The sequence below is a fragment of the Leucoraja erinacea genome, chromosome 13 (genome assembly GCF_028641065.1).
Source record: "Leucoraja erinacea ecotype New England chromosome 13, Leri_hhj_1, whole genome shotgun sequence".
NCBI classification, from domain to species: Eukaryota; Metazoa; Chordata; class Chondrichthyes; order Rajiformes; family Rajidae; genus Leucoraja; species Leucoraja erinaceus.
The window spans coordinates 10,469,919-10,485,621 of NC_073389.1; the positions used below are offsets into that span (position 1 = coordinate 10,469,919).

Below are 15,703 nucleotides of genomic sequence, written 5' to 3' on the forward strand. Positions count from 1 at the left end.
AGATTGTTCCTCTTGTCTATAAAGATATTCAGCCTTCATCCTGATGTTGTCTCAGTTGCCCTTTATTTGTCAAGTTTTCCAAGCCATTCAGGAGTAACCCTGGATTACAATTTAAATCTGTCCGGCAGCAGTATTTTAAATGGTCAAGCCCTCTCATCAGAGAAAGTTGGCCACTACCTGCTCTGTCTTGCACTAAATATTTTTCCCTCATCATGTATCTGTACACCATGAATGACTTGATTGTAATCATGCATTGTCTTTCCGCTGACTGGTTAGCACGCAACAAAAGCTTTTCACTGTACCTCATTACACATGACAACAAATTAAAATTGAACTGCCTATAGCTGGAATGAGATTGCTTTGAGTTTTTTGATCTTTACATTTCACTTATCACCCTCGGCCAAACTCTTTATAAAGTTACAGTGACCCAGTTACTCCATGTATGGTTTAGTATTGAGGTGGACAGTGGGTTGTCCTTGAGTTGCTTGGATAATTGAACCTTTACTGCCAGCCTTTCTAATAACTGCTGATAAATCCTGCAAAGAAGTACACATTGTCCAAATTCAACGCATGTTGCTTCCTTTCTTTCTGTCCAATATTTGTCCTGGAACATTATGTCAAGCCCTCTCATCAGCCAAAGTGTTTTAGTGTTCGCAAAGTCATATTAGCAATGTCTGGATGACAGTATAAAATTCCATGGGGTACATTTCCATGATAAACATGAAGGAAATCAAAGGATATGGGTCCTTGCAGGAAAGTGGCCCTGAGATGAGTGAATTATACTTTATTAGGTAAAAGAATAACTATGATATCATTGAATGGCAGAGCAAGCTCAAAGGACTGAACAAGCCTACCTCTGTTTCTTTCCTTTGCATAGATATGGACTGGCAAATATCCGTTGCACTTAGTACAAACTATATTGATTTAGCCTAAGCATTTGACAAATAAAAGCATCTAACTATCAGTGTTTTATAGTTGCAATTTTTTTTTTAAAAAGCCACAACATATATGTTTGCAGCCAGCTATTAATTATTTCAATTTGTGAGTATATCTTGAAATCGTAGTGCAGATGAGCCAAAATACGTCTCTCGTGCTTTCATCTTTGTTTTTCAAATTACCACTTCTAAACAGCATCTTCAAAGGGTTCATTAATCTACTGCCTGTTTTCCTGATTGACAGGTGGCTGAGCAGACTCGGTTTGGCTACAGTGGGATATGCAGAAAAAGAGCAACGACTCAGACAAGATCAAGGTACAGTAACCAAAATGCCTGTACATTAATCGTGTATCATTTATGGGTGACCTTTTCACCAATGACTTCCTGTGTGATGTTGTAATGGTAATTTTAACTGTTAACTCTTACCCTTGTACTCTCTGATCTTTGCTGTCTTCCTAGTCAGTAACAATTGTTATGACTGTATGGCAAATCAAATTCCTCGTATGTTGCAAAACATACTTGGTTAATAAATTACAATTATGGTTTGATTCAAACATTTTAAATTATATTTCTCTATCCCTCCATAAGAATGTAACAACCTCCGGCTTTAAAAGATTCCATTCCTTGTCCTTCATTGATGGCCATTTGTACATTTCCGGTTCTGGAAAGCTCTGGAATTCCCTTCCAAAAACTTTGTGCCATTTTCTCTTTTGAGACAATTTATGAAGCTGCCCTCATTCCTCAATCTTTTGGTCACCTGCCTTAGTATATCCCAATGTGGCTTGGTGTCAAATCAGATAACAAAATACTTCTGTGAAGCATCTTGAGTTATTTTACCATGTTAAAAGTGCTCGATATATGCAACTTGTCATCATAATTGATCATTAGTTGCCTATATTAATCTTCACCCAATCAGACCTTCAACCCATTGAGAGTAGATTTGAGCGGAGCATGTTGTGTCCAGTCCAATAGTTTAGATTAAAATTACTCTTTTCCACAAAAGGTAGCCACTCATAACATCCCCCCCCCCCTTTCTCTCCGAAGGAAACCTCTCAGAACAACCCCTCTCTTTCTCCCCAAACCCTCTTTCACCGCCCCCTCCCCAATTCCCCAGTACCGCATCTGTACTCCCACCTATTTCTCCCCACCTAACCCGCTACAAAGCCCAGCCGACAATTCCTTCCCTCTGGCTTTACAATTCATAACTCTTCGAACCTTCCCTCCTTTCTTATCTTTGGCCTTTGTTCCAACCAGCTGCCTATCAAACCCTTGAATGGAGTCGAGGGGGGAGGTAAAGCGACAAGTGCAGCATCTCTTGCGGTTGCATGGGGAAGTGCCCGGGAAGGGGGTGGTGCGGGAGGGAAGGGAAGAATTGACCAGGGAGTTACGGAGGGAGTGGTCTTTGCGAAAGCAGACGGGGGGAGATGGAAAGATGTGGCGAGTGGTGGGGCCATGTTGGAGATGGCGAAAATGAGGACGGACTATTTGTTGTATGTGACGGCTAGTGGGGTGAAAGGTGAGGACAAAGGGGACTCTGCCCTTGTTACGATTGGGGGGATGGGGAGAGAGCAGTGTTACGGGGTATTGAATGGCGGTGCTGGCTCGAAGGGCCGAATGGCCTACTCCTGCACCTATTTTCTATGTTTCCATGTTACTGCCTAGGTGAGGTCTGATGTATGATTTTACCGGGATGCATGCAAAACAAAGCATTTCACTGTAGATAGACACTAAATGCTGGAGTAACTCAACGGGATAGGCAGCATCTCCGGATAGAAGAAATGGGTGACGTTTCCGGTCGAGACCCTTCTTCAGGCTGAAACATCCTCAACTTCTAAAACAGCAACAGCAGTTCCTTCCGAAGCATTTCTCTGTAACCTAGGTGTACGTGTAACAATAATGTATCATTGAAGAATAGTCTCGATCCAAAACGGCCATGTTCTCCAGGGATGTTACCTGACCTGCTGACTTACTCCAGAACTTTGTCTTTTTGTGTATTAACCAGCATCTGCTGTTCTTTGTTTCTTCAAAAGAAAAAGATAGCCTTTTCTACCACATTGTCGTGAAACATTTTCTTTTTACAGGTTAGGTAGAATTCAATTGAAGCTGTTTTTTGCTGCTTATAATTCATGAAAACCCTACACAGTGCATTAAGCTGTTCAAGAATTGATTTTCCGCTTTTGTCTGGTTGCGCACGTTCAGAAAATAAAGTGATATGCATTCAAAACTATCACAGCATCAAGTTTGGTGCTGTGACCTGATTCAGCAAAGACAATATGAATGCTTACATTTACATAGTGTGTTAAAATTCATTCTTTCTGCCTGTCAGTTGAGGGACTGGAATTTATCGGGGGGGGGGGGGGGGGATGGGACAGCATGCATTACATTTGACAATAGGTGCAGGAGTAGGCCATTCAGCCCCGAGCCACCACCGCCATTCACTGTGATCATGGCTGATCATCCACATTCAGTATCCCCCCGTTCCTGCCTTCTCACCATATCCCCTGACTCTGCTATCTTTAAGAACTCTATCTAACTCTCTCTTGACAGTATCCAGAGAAGTGGCCTTCACTGCCTTCTGAGGCAGAGAATTCCACAGATTCACAACTCTCTGGGTGAAAACGTTTTTCCTCAACTCCGCTCTAAATGGCCTACCCCTTATTCTTAAACTGCGGACCATGGTTCTGGACTCCCCCAACATCGGGAACATGTTTCCTGCCTCGTTTCCAATCCCTTAATAATTGTATATGTTTCAATAAGATCCCCTCTCATCCATCTAAATTCCAGAGTATACAAGCCCAGCCGCTCCATTCTATCAACATATGACATTCCCGCCATCCCGGGAATTAACGTGGTGAACCTATGACAATTACCTGCCGGAAGGAGAGTGGAAGGTGGATTTTAACCCTGCACTCTGGTCATTGACTGGTTTGGGTTCTTGGTGCAGGATACTGCTCTTGGTGAGGGTTGGACGAGAGTGTTCTTGCTCCTCGTGGAACACAAGCAGTGCTGATGTACATCTACTTTGAATTTTAGTTTTAGTTTTAAAGATACAGCACGGAAACAGGCTCCTCGGCCCACCAGGTCCACACCGACCAACGGTCCCCGAATATTAACACTATCCTACACGCACTAGGGACAGTTTTTACATTTCCCAAGCCAATTTATCTACATACCTGTATGTCTTTGGAGTGTGGGAGGAAATCGAAGATCTTGGCGAAAACCCACACAAGTCACAGAGAGAACATACGAACTCCGTACAGACTGCACCCATAGTCAGGATCGAACCTGGGTCTCCGGTGTTGCAAGGGCTGTTAGGCAACAACTCGACTGCTGTGCCACCATGCCACCCCAGTTTTGGAGATACAGCTTGGAAACAGGCCCTTCAGCCCACTGAGACTACACCAACCATTGATCACCCATTCACTCTTGTTCGACATTATCCCACTTTCCCATCCACTCCCTACACACTAGGGACAATTTACAGAGGGCCATTTAACTTACAAACCCCCACGTCTTTAGGATGTGGGAGGAAAGCAGAGCATCCAGGGGAAACCCACTCAGTCACAGGTAGAATGTGCAAACTCCATGCAGACAGCACCCAAGATCAGGATCGAGCCCGGGTCTCTGGCACTGTGAGGCAGTGGCTCTACCAGCTGCGTCACTGTGCCCCCCTGTTTAACCCCTGGGTCCACTGAGCCACAGGAAACCCTACCAGCCAGGGTCAATACGTGAAAGCAGCAGGATCATGGCACTGAAGCTAGCGTTTCTACCTTATCATGCTGGGCCCAGGTTTGATCCTGACCGTCTGGTTAGGTATAGTCTATGTGAAGTTTGCAGCTTCTCCCTGTGACAATGTGGCTTTCTCCCCAAACGTTTTCCTTTCCTCCCACATCCCAAAGATGTTGGTTGTAAATTAATTTGCTGCCATGAATTTCCCCTGATGGAGGTAAGTGGCCAAAAATACAAAGGGGAGTCGATGGTCATGTGAGAGATCATAAGATCCAGGGGCAGAGGGTGAAGGAGAATGGGACTGTGGGGAACTGGCATGGACCCGGCTGCCTTCTATGTTTTGACAAGTTAGTTAGGATAAAGCAAGTTAAATTTGAAACTGCCAATATTAAAATTTAAAAATATATTAAACTGAAAATATAAAAATGTTTAATAACCTTCTGCTTCCTGACCATTATATTTCAGAGAAGCAAGTTTAGGATTAGATTTTAGACAGTTTTGAAGATGTCAATTGACATGGGTTTTAAATTTCTAAGATATTATCTACGGCAAGAAGAAAATCTTGTTTTACACAATGACTGGTTAGGATCTGAATGTTATTTCCAGCAATAGTAAACAATGAAAGGGGAGTTGACAGGCTATTGGGTATAAATTGCAGCGGTGAAGGTAAGTGGAAGGGGATTGAGACTAATTGGATTGCTTGCTGGAAGCCAGCATGAATCTAATGGGCTAAATATTCTCCCTCTGTGTTATTATCTGAGGTCTACTTGTGTACATCGTCATTACCAATCACACTCTCTAGGTTGATCGTATTCGTTGGAAACGTTTCTAAATTATTTGAGCTGAGATTAAATCAACTGCCTTAGAAAATGTGAAATGTGTGGTAAATTGAACATCTCGCTGTACAGCATTTAATTAGCACAAGCAATCACTAACTTATTCTTTTAATCATGAAAGATTATTGGAGTGAAAGTGAACAAGACGAGGCGGACACCCCATCAACACCCAAGCAAGAAAGTCCACCACCTCCTTACGACACCTACCCTCGACCGCCTTCAGTAAGTCATTCTCATTGTAGCTGAATGTTAAAGCGGAAGCAGATTCACGGTGTGGGAAGGAACTGCAGATGCTGGTTAAACCGAAGATAGACACAAAATGCTGGAGTGACTCAGCGGGTCAGGCAGCATCTCTGGAGAGAAGGAATGGGTGACGTTTCAGACTTCAAAACACCAATATTACTGTAACACATCAGAACTAACTTTAATGCTGCAATATTTTGCCACTTCATAAATTAAGTTTATTTTTAAAAGCATTTAAATAATTTAGCTCTTTTTGATTCCTTTTCTAATTGTTTCCATATTTAATTGCACTTTTATCATCTAGGGGAAGGAATGTACATCCATCACGGGCATTAATGTTTGCAATTGTAGATTGCTGCTGTACGTGCCTTTGTGTGTTACATTCCATTGACTTCAGTTTGCAGACGTGCAAGGGCTAATATAACCATCAGCCGATACTCGTGAAATTTAATATTTGATATCAAAGAAACATTTCTGTATATTTTGCTGAATTAAAATAATTATAAATTGTTTTCCTTATATTTCTCAATGTTCACATTATAAATGAGGGGAATATTTTCTTGCTTTGTGAAGCCATTGGACAGAAAGCACATCCAATTCATTTATATGGGAAAGTTGACTGCAAAGTCTTGCTCCTCTCCCAACTTGTCATCTTCATTCTGCTGTGGGTCCAAATTGTAATTCTATCTCTAACATTAATAAACTGCATGTAGAAATATTTCAAAAATCCTCCAAGCGCCCAGATATATATGAAAAAATATATATATATATATCTGTCAATTAGACACAAAAAGCTGGAGTAACTTAGCGGGACAGGCAGTATCTCTGGAGAGAAGGAATGGGTGATGTTTCAGGTCGAGACCCTTCTTCAGTCTTAAAATGATAACATAAGGACCAATATATACACTATACAATGATAACATAATGACCAATGGGTGACGTTTCAGCTCGAGTCCCTTCTTCAGACCTGAAACGTCATCCATTCCTTCTCTCCAGAGATGCTGCCTGACCCGCTGAGATATTCCACCGTTTTGTGCCTATCTTTGGTTTAACCCAGCATCTGCAGTTCCTACACATATCAATCAATTAGGATGTGATAATGATTCTTTTTTTTTTAAAGTGTACAAACCTATTCTGAAGTTTGACTTATTTTCAATTATTTATTCCTGCGTAAATCAAAATCAATGTTCACGTTTACTTACTGGCCTTTGTGTTATCATTTGTTAAGGTGAACTGTGCCAGTCCATATCTTGAGCCTAAACATAACAGACTGTCCTCAACGGAGACATCTCATTCTCACTCGTCCCATGAGGAATTCCGGCCGGAACCTGCAGCAAGTACGGAATCACCTGCTCGTAAACCAGGGGCTTGGGAACGCCGGTCGTGGCAAGATCTAATAGAGACTCCACTGACCAGCTCAGGGCTGCACTATCTCCAGACTCTTCCACTTGAGGATTCTGTGTTTTGTGAAGCAGGCTTACCAACACCAGAACATCGGAGACTGTCAACTTTGCCAGCCCAACGGTGCCAGATCCAGGATCACTATGGACCATTCCCTTTGGCAGAGGGTGAACGATGGCCGGGGGTCAACCTTGGAGGGGGTAAACCACGCAGTTTCACACTACCTCGAGATGGTGGGTTCAGTCATTCCTGTCAGAGCTCCGCAATCTGTCTCCCCGGAGCTCAGGCTGAACTGGTTCAGAAGCAAGAAATCGAAGAGGAAAAGCCAGAGGATAAAGGTAAGACCATGCACTTGTGGAATCTACTGAATCCCATGACATAAAGCAAAGAACAAACGACGCTTAGCTGAGCCAGATACCTCGTGTCTCGTTTATTCCAGAAGTCCCTTTTTACATTCTCCTCAATCATAACCCGTGTGCAGATAATGACAATTAGTGCGTCTGACCTTGGAGTTGTTATTGAGCTCTTGTGGCTGGTCTTCTCGTGAGGCTGCTGGCGAGTTGCCAGCGGTGACAGGCTGTATGCAAAACCAGCGTGGTCGTGAAAGCGCCACACACTATCTTCAACCATTCAAATTCAGTTAGATATTCATTTTAACACTTGCTGGATTTAAAATTATACAAGTTCCTATTGGAGTTGAGTGATTAAAGCAACTGATTTATTTCGGATAAAATTCAGTCCTCAAGCAGCAAAGATTATTTTCTGCCTGTGTCCTGAATTTAATCCAAAATCAGTTGAAATCATTTTGGAATTAGCAGCAATCCCACGCATGCTTTCTCTATAGTAAACACCTTCTCAGTAAGAGGTTTACATTTTAGCTGCTCATAATCCAGAAAGTTGTTGTGCATTTTCTATGGTGTTGTGTTCAGGTGTTGATCGCTAATTGGGGAAAACCAGATCACAGTAAATTCACAAAGATAATTTGTCAAAATGTAGGAGGAAAACTCAATATTTTTAAATAGAGCTACTATTGATGCAAAATTAATGCACAGATTTGTATCAGTGTCCTTAACTAAAAGTAATGATTTCTTTAATCAAAATCCACTGATGAGACTGGAATGGAATTAGGGTATCGATATGTTTGCATCATGTCATTGCCAAGTGTATGCCTCCATCAGTATGATTGGCAAAGCTGCTAGATGGAAAGAATAGTTGAACCTCCTAATTCCACATAAGCATATTTCCACTGTGGACACACAAACATTAGGCCTATTGTGCTTACATGAGTTAAGCAAAGATGTCTGCTGGCCAATAATGAAACCTAATTTCCACAAATGAATCTGACTCTGGCTCTCTTAACTTCCAGCTGGAGAGTTATTAACTCTGCCTCAGTTATGGCATAGTTTTATCTTTTAAGAACAAATTTAATTCCATTGGAAATGTTGACAAGGCTCAAGGAAAATTGAAGACCCTGATTGCTTTCTTGAGCCAAACCGTTCAACACATATGAGCAGATTAGAGGTTCAGCTACAAGCAGAGGTTGGGTGAACTTGGATTCTTTTCTTTGGAGCGTCAGAGGCTGTATGAAGATAGGGCTTTTAAAAATAGCGGAGACAGGGGATTATGGGGAGAAAGCAGGAACAGGGTACTGATTGGGGATGATCAGCCATGATCACATTGAATTGCGGTGCTGGCTCGAAGGGCCGAATGGCCTACTCCTGCACCTACTGTCTATTGTCTATTGAAGCCCTGATAGAAGTGTATAAAATGATGAGGGACCCAAAATGGGTAGAATCTTCCACAGGGTGGAAATTTCAACTACTAGAAGGTTGAACTTTAAGGTGAGAGTGGAAGGTTTAAAGGATATATATTGGGGTATTTTTTTTACATAGAAAGTGGTGGGTGCCTGGAAAACATTACTAGGGGTGGTGAAGGAAGCAAATACGACAGAGGTGTTTAAGGGGCTTTAATTCAGGCATATGGATATGCAAGGAATGCGGGATGTGGATCATATGCATGCAGATGATTAGTTTAATTTGGCATCCTGTTTTGCACTGATGCCGTTGGCCAAATGGTTTGTTCCTGTGCTGTATTGTTCTGTGTTCTATTTGGAAACATTGGGACGTTCATCTTGGAGTTTAGAGCTTCCACTTCCATTGCATCAACCTTTGCAATGATTCAGCGTCAGTGTTTAAACATCCAGCTGTCACGTTTTTCTCACAGATTACTCTCTGTTTGACAAATACACCCTTTCTCCTTAGTTATTTTAAATCAAGTATGTGAATCATAAATATTTGTTGCTCAGTTGTCCCTCCTGTTTGCAGATCTATAGTTTCAAATGTTGTTTATAAATTAATTAATTAATTAATACATTGTCAGAAGTTTCAAAATAATAGCAGTGAGGCCATCAACATTCAGCATTCAGCAAGTATGGGATAAATCTTCAGAGTGATGTTGCCAGCACTGCACTGCTCCTCGTCAAGGTTTGGCATTTGACACCAATGGGATCACCCCAATGGCATGAAGTTGCTCACTTGCTCAACACTAAAAAGAGCTGAACCAGTCAGGATTCACGCATTTGAGATTAAGATGGTTTAAATGGTCCAAGAAGTGATAAATACTGCAGAATAATTTGTCAGTTATGCATTACCATTTGTTTAAAGAGCAATGGGGTCTTAAAAGACAGCAGATGATGGAATCTGGAGCAATAAACGAACTGCAGGAGGAACACAGCAGGTCAGGCAGCATCCGTGGAGGGTAATGAATGGATGGTCGTGGCATTGGACCGTGACCCCCCTCTACTGGACTGAGAGGTTAGGGTGGTGGGAGGGGGGGCAGAGCTGTCGTGTGAAAGGTGGTTTAAAGTGAAGAGGGGTTTATTGTTTGATGACTCGGCTAGGAAGAGAAGTGGAGATAACAACAGAGGCTGGGATGTGATTGACGGAGATGATGGAATCTCACGGGAAAGGTGGATGGAGATCTGGGGCCAAAGGAGGGAGATGTGGTGAGCAGATGGACGTGTGGATGATGGACTGAAAATGGAAACATGTCGAATTTTAGAAACATAGAAAATAGGTGCAGGAGTAGGCCATTCGTCCCTTTGAGCCATGATCATGGCTGATCATCCAAAATCAATACGCCGTTCCTGCTTTCTCTCCATATCACGATTCCATTAGCCCGAAGAGCTAAACCTATCTCTCTCTCGAAAACATCCAGTGAATTGGGCTCCAATGCCTTCTGAGGCAGATAATTCCACAGATTCACAACTCTCTGGATGAAAACATTTTCCTCATCTCAGCCCTAAATGGCCTACCCCTTATTCTTAAACTGTGACCCCTGGTCTGGACTCCCCCATCATCAGGAACAATTTTCCTGCATCTAGCCTATCCAATCCCTTAAGAATTTTACATGTTTCTTAGTCTTTTGTGGAAGTAGAGGCATTAATGTGCTCTTGCGTCCGTGTGTTTAGATCAGGACAAACTGTTGGCGACTTTATGCCCAGGAAGCTGAATTTCTCGACCATTCTCTCTGCAACACCATTGATTCATGTACCACACCCCCTTCCTGAAGCGATGACCACATCCTTTATTTTGCTGACATTGAGGGAGAGGTTGTTGTCTTAATGTTACGCTACTAAGTTCATTTCTCCTCCCTTTCCTCCATCTCGTCATTGTTAAATATGCAGCTCACGGTGTTATCTGCAAACTTGTAGATGGAATTAGAGCAAATTCTAGCTGAACAATCATGAGAGTATAGTGCGGACTCGGTGGGCCTAAGGGCCTGTATTTGTGTTGTATCTCTAAACTAAACTAAACCAAAGGGCAGGACGTCAAGGATCCAGATGCAGAGGGCAGTTCTGAAACCTCTGTCCAGGAGTTTGGAGGTGAATTTGGTTGGAATTCTGGTGTGGGTGGCAGACATATAGTCAATAAATAGGAGACCAATGTCCATATCATCCAGGGCTGGGGAGACGGTGTTTGCCGTGGTGTGGTTGCAGCAGTGGGCAGATTGCAGTGGATCAAGGGTGTCTGGGAGTAGGGATTGATATGAACCATGGCCAGCCTCACTTCATGATGGTTGATGCCAGAGCCACTGGACGGAAGTCATTAAGGGCATGATAACAAACAGTTGGATCTTCACAATATATTCCCTCTGCAGTTACTGATGCCTTTAGTTCTATCTGCATTACCTCAAACCTTCAGAAGCACAACAAAATTATCTCAAATGTTTATGAAGTTTTCAATGTGTGTTTGTTTTTAAAGTTGACAGAGCTTATATTGGCAGGTATATTGGCAAGGAGATAGTATTATAGGTAGTGGCTCTGATTAACGTAAATATTAAATGTTTAGAGATGTACAATTTAAAATCTGTAAATGCTGGATTGCAGGCTTCAGTGTACAATCTCTACCCTGCACAAAGCTCCCTCACTAATTAATTCCGTTGTGAAGTACCATATTCCTAATTTTAGCTGTTGTGGTCCATTCGCGACAAACTCAATTAAAAATGTGTTGTGGGAGCTGTCAGCTGGGTTACAGAGAGTGACGGAAAAATCAGCTGCCTAATGGTCTTTTAATGTAACATTTGAGAGACGAGGTTTAAAGTTGTGAAAGAAAACATGTTATTTTTACATTTTGTTAGGTTGGCAGGCCAATTGCAACTATTTGATCGTTTTACAGAGCTTAGTACAATCCTGACAACATTTCATTTCCACATTCATGCATGCTCTGCGCAGCCCCGTTATCCGTTAAGTATTTAGAGAAGAATCTGTTCAATTTGTAGTTTCACTTTAATTAAGATTGTTTTGAAATGGTACTGTGATCGACAACTTGTCAATTTAACTGAAAGAAATCCTTAGCCGAATTTTAAATCAAACCTAAAAAGGTGACTTTTCTGAATTGAAACTGATTAGTGTCCAATTTTTATTTAATCAGTAACAGATTGACCTAGATTTTTCTGTAAAAGTTAATTTCTTTTTCATTTTTGCTTGTTATTGCTCCAATTCCCATTCATATTTGACACTTTCTAAAGCGCTTTCAAAAGCCTGAAGGAAGTAATGTTGCAGCTCCTGCTGGACTGTGTCTCCACTGATTCTTCAGCACAATCGAGTTGCTCCAAGATATGGAGACACGAGATATTGCCACTGCTGCAATCTGGAGCAAAAAGCAAAATGATGGAAAAACTGAGTGGGTCAAGCAGCATCTGTAGAGGCTGACGTTTCAGCTCAAGGCACTACATCAGGTTCAGGAACACAGAGAAACGATCGCCTTGTATAGAAGTGAGTGGAAACGAGTAAGATGGAGGCTGGTGGGTGAAAGATCGGTGGTGATGAGCAGATGGAACCGGAAGGGGGAAGTGTTGAGACAGAGGCTTATAGGTGCTATTTTCAGGTATTTCAGACAGCCAAGCCTTCGTCTCACCCCTTCCCTCCCACTCCTCAATACAAAGACTCATCATCCTCCCCCACATGTTTCCACCTGCGCATCATTCCCTCTCTATCTGGTTCCACGCATCACCCACAAGCCTTTGTCTCACCCCTTCACTCTCACTTCCATTCACTGGCTATCTTCCCTGTCAGACCTAAAACGTTGACCATCCCTTTGGCTCCACAGAGGCTGCTTGATCCACTGACATCTTCCAGCACCTTGTTTTTACGCCTACATCTGTTAATATGCTGTTTTAGTGAGTCGTCTACCAGGAGTAGAACATTTGGGGGGGGTGGGACAGTGAGAGAGAAGAGTTTGTGTCGAGCAGAAGTGAATACTAGAAAGTGTGGGAAATAGAAGGGGGTGGAGGAAGATTTTCCTCCAGGAGTCTGTATATATGTCGTGTGTTTGGGAACAAGTTTGCCTCTGTAAACCCGAGCAATGACCTGTATTTTCACACTCTTCATTTAAAATATTGTCACTAAAAGGTTGCAACTGAGGCAGCCACTGTTACAGCAATGTCACTGCGCTGTGAAGCAAGAACCACATTACCAAGGAAAGTGTGATTATGAATTCCGGCTCCTTTCAGATCAGGTTGGGGGGAGTGGAGTGGAGGGAGGAAGGAGGTGGGGGAGGGGAGGTAGTTGAGAGAGGGAGAGGAGAGAAAGAGAGAGAGAGATACAAAGGTAAAATCCCAGAAGATTGGAAAGATCAGGAAGAGATATCCATGCACAGGAGCTGGTGAAGCAGTAAAGTGAACCAGTGCCTCTCTCCTGAATCCAGCAATCTGCACTTTGCTTTTACCAGCAGGTTACCCCATGATTGGGAACCTCAGCCATTCGAATTACACTTAAAATCGTGGTTTCGGAACCTGCATGCATCTTTTACTTTTTAAATCTCCAATATGTTATCCAGCCCCAATCCCTTCTCCACGATGAGCAGAAGTGGGTGGATCAGAGGCTGTGTTTCAGATTGTTTACTTTTTTTATATGTTACAAGATCCACATCCACTATTTCCTGGCAGTTGAATTTTTCTCACCCCTCCCCTGACCCATAGCACCAAATCCTTTAATATCACCCTACCTCCTGGAACTGGCGCAATCCGTTACTGTGGCTGCACCTGAAGAGACAGAGAATACCCTAATGTTCTACAAAAATAGGCAGCTATCTCTTAATAGCCAATTTTTTATTTCAGCCTGGTCGTATTGCCAGGGGCGATGGTGGAGGTGGATACAATAGCAGCATTTGAGAGGTTTTTGGACGGACATATTGGTGGGATATGGAATAATAAGATTAATTTCACCTGGCATCATGTTTGCCACGGACATTGTGGGCTGAAGGGTCTGTTCCTGTGCTGTTCTATCTAGACCTGAATGCTCAAGATTCAATATTCAAGAGAGTTTATTGTCATGTGTCCCAGATAGGAAAATGAAATTCTTGTTTTGCTTCAGCACAACAGAATATAGAAGGCATGAATACTCAACTCGTTTGCATCAAAATGTTACTGTATTAACATGCCTCGCTGGTGCAAGGGCATCCTGCAGCTTGCACCTGGAGCTGCACATTTCATATGGTTTTTTCAGGGTAACTTGCGGTAACAATAAACAGCAGGGTCAGGGTAAAGGAACATTCAGGGCCACGGTGAACACTGCGACCAACAACGCATCGCATCAACGGATGAGAAGCAAAGACAAAGTTAACTCTGGTCATCCAGAGTTTTCTGAAACTTTGGAATTCTATGTCAAGAAGGCTTGAAGGTCGATTGCTGAGTGTATTCAAGGCAGAGATTGATAGATTTGTCAGTCAAGAATTAGATCAGAAAAAATAGTGGTGAAATGAAAGACAAGCTGTGATCTCATCGAATGTCAGAGCAGACATGAGGGGCCAAGTGGACTACTCCTGCCTCTATTAATTAGACCCAAAGGAGAAATAGGCAAAAGGATTAGATTGAGAGAAAAAATGGTGGCAGAAAGTAAATGCTTTTTTTTAAGTAATTACTTTAAATTTGACATTTTTTAAATCTCAAATGACCAATTTATGGCCTCAAAGTTTCAAACTGCACCATTCCTGCCTTTTTACCACAGAGAGATTGGCATTTGAGAAAAAATTATAATTTCTCTGATACGGTGCTTAAGATTTCAATCGTGGGAATTAACTTTCTCGGATACGTTTAATGAGCAATTAATATGAAAATTCAAAAGGATTAAAAATAATGTCTGAACTAACAATGGGAATACCATCTGTGCAAATCAAATAGCAGAGTTGTAAAGATTCTTAGCTCGCTGCATATCCCCCACTTCCATCACTGGCTGAAACGCACGGTAATAAAACCCTGTGTCGTGATGCTGCCATAAGCTTAAAGGGCCTGTCCCACTTTCCCGAGTTATTCACGAATTCCCCTGAGTTATTCACGATTCTCCCGAGTTTTCAAACTCTCAGAATGTTCGTAACGAGTCCGTAGAAGGCCGTAGGAGTCCGTGGATATATCGTAGCGGCTCGTTATGCCAGCCGTAGGTACTCGGGGCATCAGGTAAGTCGGGACGTTTTTTCCAACCTGATGAAAAATGTCCATGAGTAAAAAAATAGCCCCGAGTACCTCCGGCTGGCATAACGAGCCGCTACAATATATCTACGGCCTCCTACGGACTCATTACGAACATTCTGCGAGTTTGAAAACTCGGGAGAATTCATGAATAACTCAGGAGAATTTGTGAATAACTCAGGAAAGTGGGACAGGCCCTTTAGCTGGTTTTTCTCTAATTTCTTTGCTTTTTATCACTTGGAGCTGACCTGCCAGGATATGTTTCCACGAACACCTTTGGCCTAAGATAGACATAAAATGCTGGAGTAGCCTCCACAGCCTTCTGTGGGAATGAATTCCACAGAGTCACCACCCTCTTATATTCCATCTGCCACTTCTCTGCTCATTCTCCCAACCTGTCCAAGTTCTTCTGCAGAGTCCCTGCTTTCTCTACATTACCTGCCCTTCCACCTATTTTCATATATTTCGCAAACTTGGCCACAAAGCGTTCAATCCCCTTGTCCAAATCAGTTTAGTTTGGAAATACAGCGCAGAAACGGGTCCTTCGGCCCACCGAGTCCGCACCGACCAGTGATTCCCGCACATTAACACTAC

General features: G+C 42.5%; 1 protein-coding gene across 11 annotated transcripts in view; it reads left to right on the forward strand.

Annotated features, from left to right (window-relative positions):
- cnksr2a (connector enhancer of kinase suppressor of Ras 2a) overlaps positions 1–15,703 on the forward strand; it is a 496,167-nt gene that overhangs the window by 424,709 nt on the left and 55,755 nt on the right. For all 11 annotated transcript variants that reach the window (XM_055644411.1, XM_055644413.1, XM_055644414.1 and 8 more), the window contains 3 exons: positions 1,180–1,250; positions 5,622–5,722; positions 6,972–7,482. In XM_055644411.1, coding sequence (XP_055500386.1) covers positions 1,180–1,250; positions 5,622–5,722; positions 6,972–7,482 — 683 coding nt within the window. The remainder of the gene's footprint in view (positions 1–1,179; positions 1,251–5,621; positions 5,723–6,971; positions 7,483–15,703) is intronic.